General features: G+C 56.0%; 1 protein-coding gene across 1 annotated transcript; it reads left to right on the forward strand.

The window, feature by feature from the left end:
• The first annotated feature begins 5,624 nt into the window (after window positions 1–5,624).
• Window positions 5,625–9,758, forward strand: LOC135329994 (protocadherin alpha-3-like). Its single transcript, XM_064520754.1, has one exon. The coding sequence runs from the start codon at window positions 5,865–5,867 to the stop codon at window positions 8,694–8,696; it is 2,832 nt and encodes a 943-aa protein (XP_064376824.1). The 5' UTR covers window positions 5,625–5,864; the 3' UTR covers window positions 8,697–9,758.
• Window positions 9,759–13,202: the final 3,444 nt, after the last annotated feature.

The following is a 13,202-nucleotide window of genomic DNA, read 5'->3' on the forward strand; positions in this document are numbered from 1 at the left end:
AAATTAGAGAGCTCCTGGAGTTGTCAGGTCTCTTTGGAGACTGTCCACAGTGACCATATCTTAGGCTGGTGTGGTATCTCGGGAGGTGGACCACTGTGTCACGGAGTAACAGAGGTGTTGTTTGTTTCCTTGCCCTATGGTTATGCTCTTTGATAACCAAGGAGTGCCAGAAACCGCTGAGCAAAAGGGAAGAGTGTGCGTGTTGTTCGCGGTGAAGCATGAGGCATGAATCCTTCCCATGCAAACGTCTTCGTTGTGGAAGCCTCGGCCTTTGCCCAGCCTTGATGGAAATGGAGAAGGAAGAGGCCTGAGAGCTTTTGCCTGGAGTCCTGCCCGTGCTTCTTGCGAGAGTGGAGTCGACATGTAGAAAGCACTTTGGACAGAAGAGGAACAGAAGAAGAGGAAACGAGAAGAGGAAACGGTACTGGGGACGGGAAGGGAATGGAACGGGATGTTTTGAACAGAGAGAGGAAAGGAAGGAAAGGGAAAGGTGGAAAAGAAAAGAAGGCAATCGCCATCGTTAACCGGCATTAGCTGCATATAGGGAATGCGCGGTTAGTCCCTAACGAGCTTACCCGCCCTTAGGTGTGAATGGACGATGCCAGGGAGCTGATGCGCCGTAATTAGCGCTGATGGCTCCGTCTTTGATGGTCTGAGGCTCTGGGGTGGAGGCGGTCGGAGAGCTCCCCGCGGAGGGAAAGCGGGAAGGAGGCGGGCGACTTCCCTCTCCCTCGTTTGCTTTGCCTTTGCTCGCTATTGCTTCTGGATTTGTGTTCCCCACTTCTTAGTCCCCGCCCGCGAGAAGCGGAAGAGAACCTCAGTTGTTCCCTACAGAGTCTATCGCTCCAGCAGACTTAGTTGGCGGTGGCCCTGCATCTTTGGTGGCTATCTTGAGGATTTTATTCCTTGCGTGTGTTTTCCTGAGCGCCCTTTGTGCTACTGTACTACAAGTTTCCCCCTCTGGGGTTCCATATTGTTACATACTCATGCTTAGCTGTGTTACAAAGTGTAGATGTACTGGAGCTGGCGGTCCTACTCAGCTCCGAGTCAGTGTTAGAGGATGCTGACGCAGTGTCTCGGGATGTACTGTTTTCGAGCGCCTCTGTCCGGGTTCAAGGCAAAGCAGAAGTAATTGCATGCTGCGTTCCTTCGACTCTGCGGGGCAGGTGGAAAAGGCCCTGTCCTGCCTACAGAAGGAGCAACAGCTTGACCCATGTCTCGGGAGGTGAAGTTCGTCGTTGAGAAAGCCTCGACTGAAGGACGTTGTTAACATACTTGGTGCTTCAAAGGGTACAGGCAGAAGAGCAAATGTCAAGGTAGGTGTAAGACACGGGAAAGTATGTTGCTCTGTTAGCCAAGGTGCATTGGTCGAGGACGTGCATTCAGTCACCAGGAACCCTGGTGGAAGCTGGTCACTCCCGCTTGCTGACTGTGCCCCTTCCATGTCGCCCGTGGTGGTCGGCCTTGCTTGTTTTCTGGGAGTACCGATAAACATGCTGTGTTAACGTCTTGGTGCCTGATGGTGAGCCTGTGGGCAGCAGCTGGGACACCATATTCCCCCCCCTGAGAAACACCCCCTTTCCCTGTCGCCAGTCTGACTGAAGAGGTATCTCAGTAACTGTGTGCAAGATGCAGACTGTTTACTTTTGATGTCTGTGAGATTTCTGAACTGGAGCCACTTGCTGTCAGCGTGGGCACTTCCCTCCTCCTGTCTTGAGGTGCGTTTGACTTCGAGAGAGTGTCATCAGTTCCCAGCTTTCCCTTCTGCAGCCCTTTTCACAGAAGGGGCTAAAAGTGTCCTTTTATCGTATGAATGTGCCCATTGAGGTAGTCCTGGAGTGTCCCCTTCCCCTCCTGGGTCTGTTTGAAACCGTATAAGGGTGTCCGGCATGCATAGCTCCGCTTTGTGTGAATGTTAGTCCCTTGGGATTGTTTGGAGCTTGTACCTGCAGCTTTCTCTGGGCTCCCCCTCCTTCTTGTAGCGGAAGTCCTAGTGGACTCGGAGGTTGTCGCACTAAGGGAGGTTGGAAGGGGCCTGTGGAAGTCCCTAGTGCAACCCTGTGCTGAGAGCAGGGCCTGCTTTGAAGTGAGGTGGGGCTGAACTCAGGGCCTTGTGCAGTCAATTCCAAATATCTCCAAGGATGGCAATTCGGCAGCCTCTCTGGGCCCCTGTTGAGGTGCCTAACCACTCTCACCTCAGAGTTTTGCTTCTGTTTATCCTCAGTCCCTTCTCCTTGGCCTCACTCTTGCACACTGTAGCCCTGTTTTTGCAGAGATCTGCCAGGCAGCCCTGCAGTCCTCTCTTGTTGAGCGTGAAGAGCTGCTGCTCTAACAGAAGCTGTTCCAGACTCTGATCGTGCTGGCAGCCTTAAATGAACCTCTCTGAGTTCTTCTCCCTGCAATTTTTTACCTAGGGAAGAGAAGTGTCCTCAGCATTCAGGCTTTTGGTGAACCTTGCATTCAGATAAGGTGGAAAGAAGTCCTTTCTTTCTCTTTTTCCTGCAATATTCTTGGAATTTGTAGCATTTTGGTGGCCACTGAAGCCTAAGGTGACGTATGCATGGAGATGCCTGACATCGCCCAGATCTCATTTCAGAATGATAACCGTGTAGCTGAGAGCCCATAGATTCCTATGTAAACTTCATGTTGCTTTTCCTCGTGTGCTTCTCTTCACATTTTGCTGCACTGAATGTTGTCTGCCCTTTTCCCAGCCCATCCACTGGTACTATGTTAAAGTGCTTGTGCAGTTCTTTGCAGCAGGCCTGTGACTTGACTCCCTTCAGTGGGTGGATAGCCTCCTGTGTAGACTTTGTCACACCACTTGCAACCCCTTTTTGGGATCCCCTGTGGGGATGTTACATGGCACAGGCCCTGCCCAGAACTCTCTGCCAGGCTCCTGTGAGGACCTTCCTGTCTTGCTCCTGTGGGCAGCGTTCATCTTCCTGACACTTCTGTAGCTCCGATAAGGCCTCCAAGTGCCCCTTTTAGCTTCCTTGCATTTTGCGCGGTGTCCTCGTTTGTACATATTTTGCTGTGTTACCGTTAGGCCCACAGTAATGGATGGGCTGCTGCTGCTGCCCCCAGGCCATGTTGGTGTGAAACCTTATTTCCTGTTCAAAGCACTGTCCTCCTCCTCTTTGATTCTCCTCTGAAAGAGATGGGATGCAAGGGGACTGCTGGGACTTCCCTCTTCTCTCCTCCTCCGGGAGACATCACACATGGTTCCTGACTGTGCCAGCCCCCTGAATTCCGTCATGGCAGGCCTTGCTTGTTTTCTGGGAGTACAGAAAAATACGGTGTGATAAGTTAGTGGTGACTGATGGTGTGCATGTGGTACCAGCTGGGACTCCATTTTCCCTCACCAGAACCAGCCCCTTCCCCTGACACCAGCCCGATTTAGGAGGTGTGTGAGAGTGCCCTTAGTTTTCAGTGCTCCTTTCTGCTGCTTCCCTTCTCATGGAAGCAGATATAGGAGCCTGCAGTATATTAATGCAGTGATGTCAGAGCTTTGACGGAACTTGCTTGTTTTCAACCCCACCTCCTGGAGCTGTCAGCTGTCATTGCAGTTTTCCCTTCCTGTGTGGGGATGTTCTGAGTGAACATGCGATAGGGTAACCTTCCTGTCTTCTCTTTGGTTACTGTGACAGGTGGATGACGTTGATGGGAGTGAGGCAACGTGTGGGGACTAATTCCCGTGGGGACTGAACTCCTGGCTCTGTTGCTCTGTGAGTGCATGCCTGTCTGGAAAGATAAGCAGGAGCTGGCCATGCACCGTGCAGCTGCAAGTGGAAAACGAGGCACAGAGAAATGTCTTGGCTGGGGGAGAGGAAGACCACCAACGAGCTGGGTTTCCCCTATGTTTTTTCAGCCTTCTGTGAGCATTTGCATCCTAATGTACATGTAGCTTTTCTTCCTGAGGTAAAGAGTTCCTTGACTTGTTAGGACTCTCTGTAGTCTGTCTGCACTGACGGTGCCTCAGGCTGGTATTGTATTTCCAAGGGTGGACCATTCTGTTATGGCCTAGTAGAGGTGATCTTTGTTATAGGATTTCCTTGCTCTATGATATGCTTTCTCATGACAAAGGGGAGTGCACAAAACTGCTGAGCCACATCTGCATCTCAAACCCAGCCTTTCAAGAGGGAAGAACCTGTGCCTGCTGTTAGCAGTGATCATTCAGAAATCACTCCCATGTGACTCTGGTTGTTGTGCACGCCTCGGTGTTTGCCAAAAGGGAGCAGAGGTGCAGGGGCAGAGTGCCTGCTCTGTCCGGCCTACAAGTAGCCAGGAGACTTGTCACACCTGCTGAGCAAAGAGAAGTGAGGACAAGTCAAGGGGGACAGGGGCTGGGGCAGGGTCCTCTCATTAGAGACTTTCCCAGGTGTGATCCGTGGTGCAGTGGCTCTGCGTCTGCTGGCACATGAAGAGAGGGAGAGAGAGAGAGAGTTCCCCGGAAAAGCAGTTCCCGAGAGTCCTTGAGGTTCGTCGGTACTCAGGGACCTCGTGCAAGGCCTGATGGGAAAGAGTTAGACCTTCAGAAAACGCTTTGGAAAAGGGAAGAGAGAAAGGAGAAGAGAAAGGGAGGGAAGAAGAGAAGGGACGGGGTGTGGTGGGAAAGGAAGAGGATAGAAGGGAAGGAGTCGGAAGGGGAGGGCAAGGCAGGAGAGGGAAGGGAAAGAAAAGAATTCACCAACATGAACGAACATGATGGCTGTCTCTTGAATACCGTTAGTCCCTAACGAGCTTACCCTTCATTAGGGGCGAGTGTGCCGTGCCAGGGAGCTGATGCCCCGTAGTCAGTGATGATGGCTCCCTCTCTGACGATCTGAGGCTCTGGGGTGGAGGCGATGCGAGAGCTCCCCGCGGAGGGAAGCGAGACCGAAGTGGGCGATTTGTCATGTGCACCGTTTTCCTCCTCCACCCCTCCCGCCAAAGCAAGCGGAGGCAGCTGCTCTGTTCCCTGCAGAGTCTACCGTGCCGTTTAGGAGCAGGACGTTGTTCCGGTGCCAGCAGGCCGCGTTCCTCTTCCCTCTGCATCCTTTGTTGTCCTGCTGCAGATTCTGCCGCTTGCCTATGTTTTCCTGCACGCCGTTCGTGCAGCTACCGCAGCTCTCCGTGTGCTGCTTTGGGGCTGCGTTTTGAACACCTACCACTCCTTAGCTGCGGTCCAAACCGTGGCTAGATTGTCGCTGCCTATGACATGAGCAGTGTTACCGGGTCACAGAGTGCTGGCGCACTGACGTCGGTTACAGCACTTTCGAGTGCTCCTCGCTGGGCTGCAGGCAAGAAAAAGCATTTTCGCTACGCTGCTGGCTCTGCTTCGACTGTGCGGGTGCTACAAGCCACTGCTGTGCCTACGGAAGGAGCAAGAGCACGAAGGGCGGGGCGGGAGGCGAAGCTTGCGGTGAAAGCAGCCTGGCTCCGCGGGAGGGTGTCTCCGCCCGGAAGAGGTCGGCGAGGGGTGGTGGCGCTTCCGTGCCTGGGAAGGCGCGTGAAGCGGCGGGCAGAGAAAGGCGCCACGCGTGAGCCGAGAGGGGAGCCGGAGCTGCGGTGCCCGGCCGCGGCCGGGGAGCTGCGGGGCGGCGGGAGAGGCGGCGGGTGTCGGGGCGTGTCGCGGCGGGCGGGCGGCGGCAGGAAGGCGGCTTTGGCGGCTTTGGCGGCGCGTGTGAGGCGGCGGGGCACACGGTGTCGCTGCAGGCTCAGGAACGGCGGCGGCGCGGCGCGGCGGCTCCGCCCCGGTGCGGCGGAGAGCCCGGCTGTGAGCGCGGGGGGAGCGGCCGGGCGCGGGCGGCGGTGCCGGGCAGCGGCGGCGAGCGGCGGCGGTGCCGGGGAGCCGTGCGGGGCCCGTGCGGGTGCCGGCGCTGGCCATGGGCGTGTGCGTGCCGGCGGCGCTGCGGGTGCTGGTGCTGCAGGCGGCCTGGGCGCTGGGCGGCGGCCAGGTGCGCTACTCGGTGCCGGAGGAAGCCAAGGCCGGCACGGTGGTGGGTCGCCTGGCGCAGGACCTGGGGCTGGAGGCGGGCGAGCTGGAGGCGCGTCGGCTGCGGCTGGTGGCGAAGGGCCGGCGGGCGAGCGTGGAGGTGAGCGGGGCGAGCGGGGCGCTGGTGCTGAGCTCGCGGCTCGACCGCGAGGAGCTGTGCGGCAAGAGCGCGCCGTGCGCCCTGCGCCTGGAGGTGCTGGTGGACCGGCCGCTGCGCGTCTTTCACGTGGAGCTGGAGGTCACCGACATCAACGACAATGCCCCGCTCTTCCCCGCCGCCCGCAAGAACCTCAGCATATCGGAGAGTTTCCCTCCCGGCTCGCGCTTCCCGCTGGAGGGCGCGTCGGACGCAGACATCGGAGCCAACGCGCAGCTCTCCTACAAACTCAGCCAGAGCGAACATTTCGCTCTAGAATTGAAATCCAAAGACGAGAAGAAAACATCCATAGCGCTCGTACTAACGAAGGCGCTGGACCGGGAGGCGATGGCGGTGCACCGGTTGGTGCTGACGGCGAGTGACGGCGGCAGACCGTCGCTGTCGGGCACGATGGAGCTGGTGATCTCGGTGCTGGATGTGAACGACAACGCGCCCGAGTTCAACCAGTCGGTCTATAAAGTGCAGTTACCCGAGAATTCGGCCCCGGCAACGTTGATCCTGCAGCTTACAGCGACAGACAAGGACGAGGGAATTAACCAGGAAATATCTTACGCCTTCAGCGACACCACGGCCGCGTCGTGGAAGGGTGTGTTCAGAATTGATCCAAAATCAGGGGAACTAAGTACTGTAGGAAAACTGGACTTTGAGGACGTTGAGTCCTATGACCTGGAGATCGAAGCGAAAGACAGGGGTACGCCTCCGTTATCGGGTCACTGCAGCGTGGAGCTGAAGGTGCTGGACGTGAACGACAACGCGCCGGAGGTGTGGGTGACGTCGCTGTCGGTGCCGGTGCCGGAGGACGCGGCGGTGGGGACGGTGGTGGCGCTGCTGAGCGTGTCGGACCGGGACTCGGGGGCGAACGGCCGGGTGCGGTGCGCGGTGTGGCCGGCGGCGCCGTTCGGGCTGGTGGCGACGTTCGAGGGCTCGTACTCGCTGGTGCTGCGGGAGGCGCTGGACCGGGAGCGGGTGGCGGAGTACGAGGTGGAGGTGCGGGCGGAGGACGGCGGGGCGCCGCCGCTGCGCGCCAGCCGCGGGCTGCGGGTGCCGGTGTCGGACGTGAACGACAACGCGCCGGCGTTCGCGCAGGCCGTGTACACGGTGCTGGCGCGGGAGAACAACGCGGCGGGCGCGGAGCTGGCGCGGCTGTGGGCGCGGGACCCCGACGAGGCGGGCAACGGGCGCGTGAGCTACTCGGTGGCGGAGGGCGGCGCGGGCGCGGGGGCGCGGTCGGCGTCGAGCTACGTGTCGGTGGACGCGGAGAGCGGTCGGCTGTGGGCGCTGCAGCCCTTCGACTACGAGGAGCTGCAGGTGCTGCAGTTCGAGGTGCGCGCGGTGGACGCGGGGCAGCCGGCGCTGTGCGGCAACGCCACGGTGCAGCTCTTCGTCGTGGACGAGAACGACAACGCGCCGGCGCTGCTGCCGCCCGCGGGCGGCGGCGCGGGGCCCTGGGCTGGCGGCGCGGCGTCGGGGCCGTCGTCGTCGTCGTCGGGGCCGTCGTCGTCGGGGTCGTCGCTGTGGGCGTGGGCGGCGTGGGGGTCGCCGGCGGGGCAGGTGGTGGCGAAGATCCGCGCGGTGGACGCGGACTCGGGCTACAACGCGTGGCTGCGCTACGAGCTGCGGGAGCCGCGGGGCAAGGGCGCGTTCCGCGTGGGGCTGTACAGCGGCGAGGTGAGCACGGCGCGGGCGCTGGAGGAGGCGGACGGCCCGCGGCAGACGCTGGTCATCGTGGTGCGGGACCACGGCGAGCCGGCGCGCTCGGCCACGGCCACGCTGAGCGTGTCGCTGGGCGAGGGCGCCGAGGCGGCGCTGGCGGCGGCGGCGGGCGCGGGCTCGTCGCTGTCGGGGCTGCGGCCGGCGGCGGGCGCCGAGGGCGGCGCGGCGGCGGCGGCGGCGGCGGCGACGACGACGAACGTGTGGCTGGTGGTGGCCATCTGCGCGGTGTCGAGCCTGTTCCTGCTGGCGGTGGTGCTGTACGGGGCGTCGCGGTGGGCGCCGCGGGCGGCCGTGCTGTCGGGGCCCGGGCCGGCGACGCTGGTGTGCGCCAGCGAAGTGGGCAGCTGGTCGTACTCGCAGCGCCAGAGCCGGAGCCTGTGCGTGGCGGACGGCGCGGGCAAGAGCGACCTCATGGTTTTCAGCCCCAACTTCCCGCCGCCCGCCGGCGCCGCGGCGAAGGAGACGCCGCAGGATCCGCCCGCCCTCCTGGACACGGTCAGTGGCACTTTCTTTCCCCCCTCTTCTCACCTGCGGGTCTCCCGGAAACACTTTCACGGTTCTCGCCTGAGCCCTTTGGAATCGCCTCTTGGCGCCTGCGGGGGGCCGGTGCTTGTCAGGTCCTTGATCTCTGGCTGTTGGCCGCGAGGTCCCGTGTGTTTCCCTGCGCTTGCAATAGCTCTCAGAGCTGAAGTGAGCTTTGAGAAAGAGTCTACCTTCTGGAGCCTGGGGTTTGCTAGGATCTCTCCTGTAAACATTTTCCATAGTGTTACGCTGCGAAGTATTCCGCATGAGCGGTTCCCTTTCTATTTCTGGCTGAGGTGTTACGGGAGAGCAGGCTCCTGCTCCCTGTAGGATCCGCTACCTTTTTTTGTTGTCGAGGACCTAGAAGTGAACAGAGAGATCCAGAGCATGATTTGGGATGGAAGGAACGTGTGGAAGTCTGCAGTGCTGTCCCCGTGCTTAAAGCAGGTCTAACTTCGAAGTTGGAGGAGGTTGCTGAGGATGTTGTGCCTTCGAGAGCTGCATATGGTTGCTCGCTGTCATTCTCCATCTACCCCTGCTTGTGAAGACCTCTGCCGTGTGCGCCTTTCAGTCATTTCTCTTTGAACATGGGGAATCCTTCCTCAAAGAGAAGTTCCTCCAAAGTTTTGGTCAGCTTGATGGTGGTCTCTGAAACTCTCACTGTTCTTCTCTCTTCTCTTTATCGCATTCGGGAGGTGATGAACTGCACGCAGAATTCAGACTTTCGTTGAACCTGGAGTTTGCATAACGTGGAAGGAAATCCGTTGTTTTCTTCTCTGTCCCCAGAAGTCTTAACCTTAGTGCCTCTTTTAGCCTCCTTTCATGTTGTATGGCATGCCCTCATTCATATACATTTTCCTGTCTTGCATGTAGGCCAATTCGAATGAATATTTTATTTTTGGCTGCTGATGCTCCCACAGAATGCTGCTCTGCAGTCTTCTCTCTTACGGAGAACGCTGTCCTCCTCCTCCTCCTCCTCTTTGATTCTCTCTTTCATTCATGCAAGGTGACCTCTGTTGGTACTTCATGGTTTTCTGCCCCCCTGCCTTGTATGGCATCTATTTGTTCGTGAAGTACTACACAATTAGTTTGTAGGTGGGACAGATAATGGGATGCTTTCGTATTTCCAAGTATGTAGTTCATGCACTTCATGATACAGAGTGGTTCTGGCAGAAGAGCGCCAACCAAGAGAGATGTAAGAGACGTGTAGCTCTATTGCCACATGAAGCAAGATGCACTGCTGGAGGACTTGTTCTTGGTGAAGGAAGGCCTTTATAGAGGCACCTCACTCATGTTTCCTGACTGTAGCCTTGCCATGTAACCTGCTATGGTAGGCATTGTATTTTGTCTTTCTGAGAGTTTAAAAATAAACTGGCATTATTTTTTTTTAAAGCTGTGCCTTATGTTGACCATGTGAACATCGACTTGGACAACCCTTGAAACTCCCCATTCCCCTCTAAGGAGCATGACTTAGCTTTCCTTTCCCAGGAGATACGTCAGTAATTGTGAGGTGAGAGCCACGTTGCCAAACATGGTTGGCTGTCTGATGTCAGAGTTTGTGTCTCTTGCCGTCCTTGTGGGTGACTGTCTTCTAGCCTCTTGAGCTGAGGTTTACCTGGCGAAAAAGTCTTGAGTTTTCAGGTGTCGTTTTGGTTCCTATCGTCATGGAAGTGGGTATAGGAACACTGGCAATAAAGCAGAGAACTGAGACTGTTGACAAAGCCTGCTTTTCTTCAGCTGCACTTCCTTGGAAATCATTGACAGCTCTCCCTGAAAATTGCCCTTGGAACTTGTTATGTGGTGGAGACCTGGAAATAAACCAAGACCACTGTTCGAACAGCTGTATGGATAACGATGTAATGAGAGACGACCTGTTTGACAGACAGACCTATCTGTGTTAGCATTTGGTATCTTTATTTTGGTTCAGCCTTATGTTGTGTGGCTAATGTTCCTTTGCCAGAACGAGCAAACGATTTCTGTACGAAGTCATCCCACTCATGTTTCTGCCTGGCATGTGTGTCAGGGCGGCAGCAAGCTTGCATGGCTGTGTAGAGAAGGAGCTGTGATATCTTTATCTCCGTGGATGTGGTGGGAGCCAGGGGAGATGTTTTCAGACTAACAGTCCCTTGCCAGAGCAGTGGTGTGAGCTTTGGAGTTTTTTGTTTGGTTATGTGGTGTGTGGATCACTTTAATGAATGCGAGGCATTCCACGCGGACTAATTTGCACTGGTAGCAGAAATACTCTTGCTTCGTTGTACTATGCATGCATGCTTACCTGAAAAGGTAAGTAAGAACTTGACTTTTATTGTGCAGCTACAAGTGGGAAACACAATTCATAGAGAGCACTTCACTGAGGCACATGGAGATAACTAGAGTGCTGTGGCTGCCCTATGTTATTTCACTCTTCAATGATTTGTGCAGTTCGGGCTGTGTTCAGAGTGACTTCCAAAGTTAGGGAGTCATTGCCAGAGTTGAGACTCTGAAACATTGCATGCATGTATGGTGTTTTAGCATCCTAAAATGCCATCGGTACATACAGTGCTTCAGAGGTTGCAACCACTGTTCTAGTCTGACAGAGATATTCTTTGTAATAGGATGTCCTGGCTCTATTATTTGGTGTTTGAAAACCAGGGCGAGTGCATGGAATCGCTCAATGTCATCACTGTCACAAAGTTATGCAAAAGTAGGCAATCTATTCTTGTTTTTAGCGACAACCGGCTAGGTACCAATTATGTTCTGCAGCCCTTGGTCCTTTCCACGGATGGAGAGCCAAGAGTGTGGTCTTCTACGGTACAGGAAGCAGAGGTGCAGGGGAAAGGGGAGAGCTGCTGTGGCATCTCCTCTACACGTATTGTTGTTTATTAATGTGCAGCATTTCCAGCTGCATATGCTGGTTCGTGGAAACCAGGAAGGGTCTGCTTGAGTGTATCTGCCAGACACTGTGCATTTGATACAGTCCATATATATATTTATTTATGATACAGTCACTGTTAGGGTAAGGGTCTGTAAAAGGCCGAGTCAGCCTGGGAGTTGGGAAGCAGAACTGTGGGTGGTGGTTGGTGTCCAGCAATTTCCTGGCACTGCGGCAATGGCCCTGAGTGAGGTCTGGCCATGTCCTGATTTGAAGGGTGACCCTGAGCAGTGCAGAGCCTTTCCTGAGGCACGTGGCGACGTTGGGGAGGACGTGGAATGTGTCATAACCCAAGAAGGGGAGAATGCCCGCTTGTTGTGAGAACCCGTTTCCCGGGGTGGGATGTCGAGGATACCTAGAGAAGAGCCTAAGTCAGCAGAGTTGCTCAGTGATGCTTACTCAGGATCGTTTTGCAGGCTGCAAGAGCCTGGCGTTGGAGGCCTTGCTGGTCTTGAGAGGGTACTTGGTGTTGAAATGCCACAGTGTGCTTTTATCGTAGGAATGTTCCCACCAAAGTAGTCCTGGAGTGTCGCCTTTCCCTGCTGGATGTATTTGATGCCGTGTAAGAACATGTGGCATCCACAGCCTATAGTGCAGGGAGACCTCTGTAGGGGAAGTCCTAGTGGACTCCGAGGTCGTCACACTAAGTGAGGTTGGAAGGGGCATGTGGAGGTCCGTAGTGAAGCCTGGAGACATCCCTTTTTCAGGCACAAGCCTGCCTGAAAAGGCTGTTTGACCTTCATCCTGCATCTGCAAGTGGAAAACGGGACACAGAGAAATGTTGCTGGGCTATGTTCAGTGGGACTTGCAGATTAAAGAGCTCCTGGAGTTGTCAGGTCTCTTTGGAGACTGTCCACACTGACCATATCTTAGGCTGGTGTAGTACCTCGGGAGGTGGACCACTGTGTCACGGAGGACCAGAGGTGTTGTTTGTAAAATGATTTCCTTCCTCTATGGTTATGCTCTTTGATAACCAAGGAGTGCCTGAAGCCGCTGAGCAAAAGGGAAGAGTCTGTGCGTGTTGTTCGCGGTGAAGCATGAGGCATGAATCCTTCCCATGCAAACGTCTTCGTTGTGGAAGCCTCGGCCTTTGCCCAGCCTTGATGGAAATGGAGAAGGAAGAGGCCTGAGAGCTTTTGCCTGGAGTCCTGCCCGTGCTTCTTGCGAGAGTGGAGTCGACATGTAGAAAGCACTTTGGACAGAAGAGGAACAGAAGAAGCGAAAACGAGAAGAGAGTGTTGGGGACGGGAAGGGAATGGAACGGGATGTTTTGAACAGAGAGAGGAAAGGAAGGAAAGGGAAAGGTGGAAAAGAAAAGAAGGCGATCGCCATCGTTAACCGGCATTAGCTGCATATAGGGAATGCGCGGTTAGTCCCTAACGAGCTTACCCGCCCTTAGGTGTGAATGGACAATGCCAGGGAGCTGATGCGCCGTAATTAGCGCTGATGGCTCCGTCTTTGATGGTCTGAGGCTCTGGGGTGGAGGCGGTCGGAGAGCCCCCCGCGGAGGGAAAGCGGGAAGGAGGCGGGCGACTTCCCTCTCCCTCGTTTGCTTTGCCTTTGCTCGCTATTGCTTCTGGATTTGTGTTCCCCACTTCTTAGTCCCCGCCCGCGAGAAGCGGAAGAGAACCGCAGTTGTTCCCTACAGAGTCTATCGCTCCAGCAGACTTAGTTGGCGGTGGCCCTGCATCTTTGGTGGCTATCTTGAGGATTTTATTCCTTGCGTGTGTTTTCCTGAGCGCCCTTTGTGCTACTGTACTACAAGTTTCCCCTCTGGGGTTCCATATTGTTACATACTCATGCTTAGCTGTGTTACAAAGTGTAGATGTACTGGAGCTGGCGGTCCTACTCAGCTCCGAGTCAGTGTTAGAGGATGCTGACACAGTGTCTCGGGATGTACTGTTTTCGAGCGCCTCTGTCCGGGT

The sequence above is a fragment of the Dromaius novaehollandiae genome, chromosome 15, assembly GCF_036370855.1.
Source record: "Dromaius novaehollandiae isolate bDroNov1 chromosome 15, bDroNov1.hap1, whole genome shotgun sequence".
NCBI classification, from domain to species: domain Eukaryota; kingdom Metazoa; phylum Chordata; class Aves; order Casuariiformes; family Dromaiidae; genus Dromaius; species Dromaius novaehollandiae.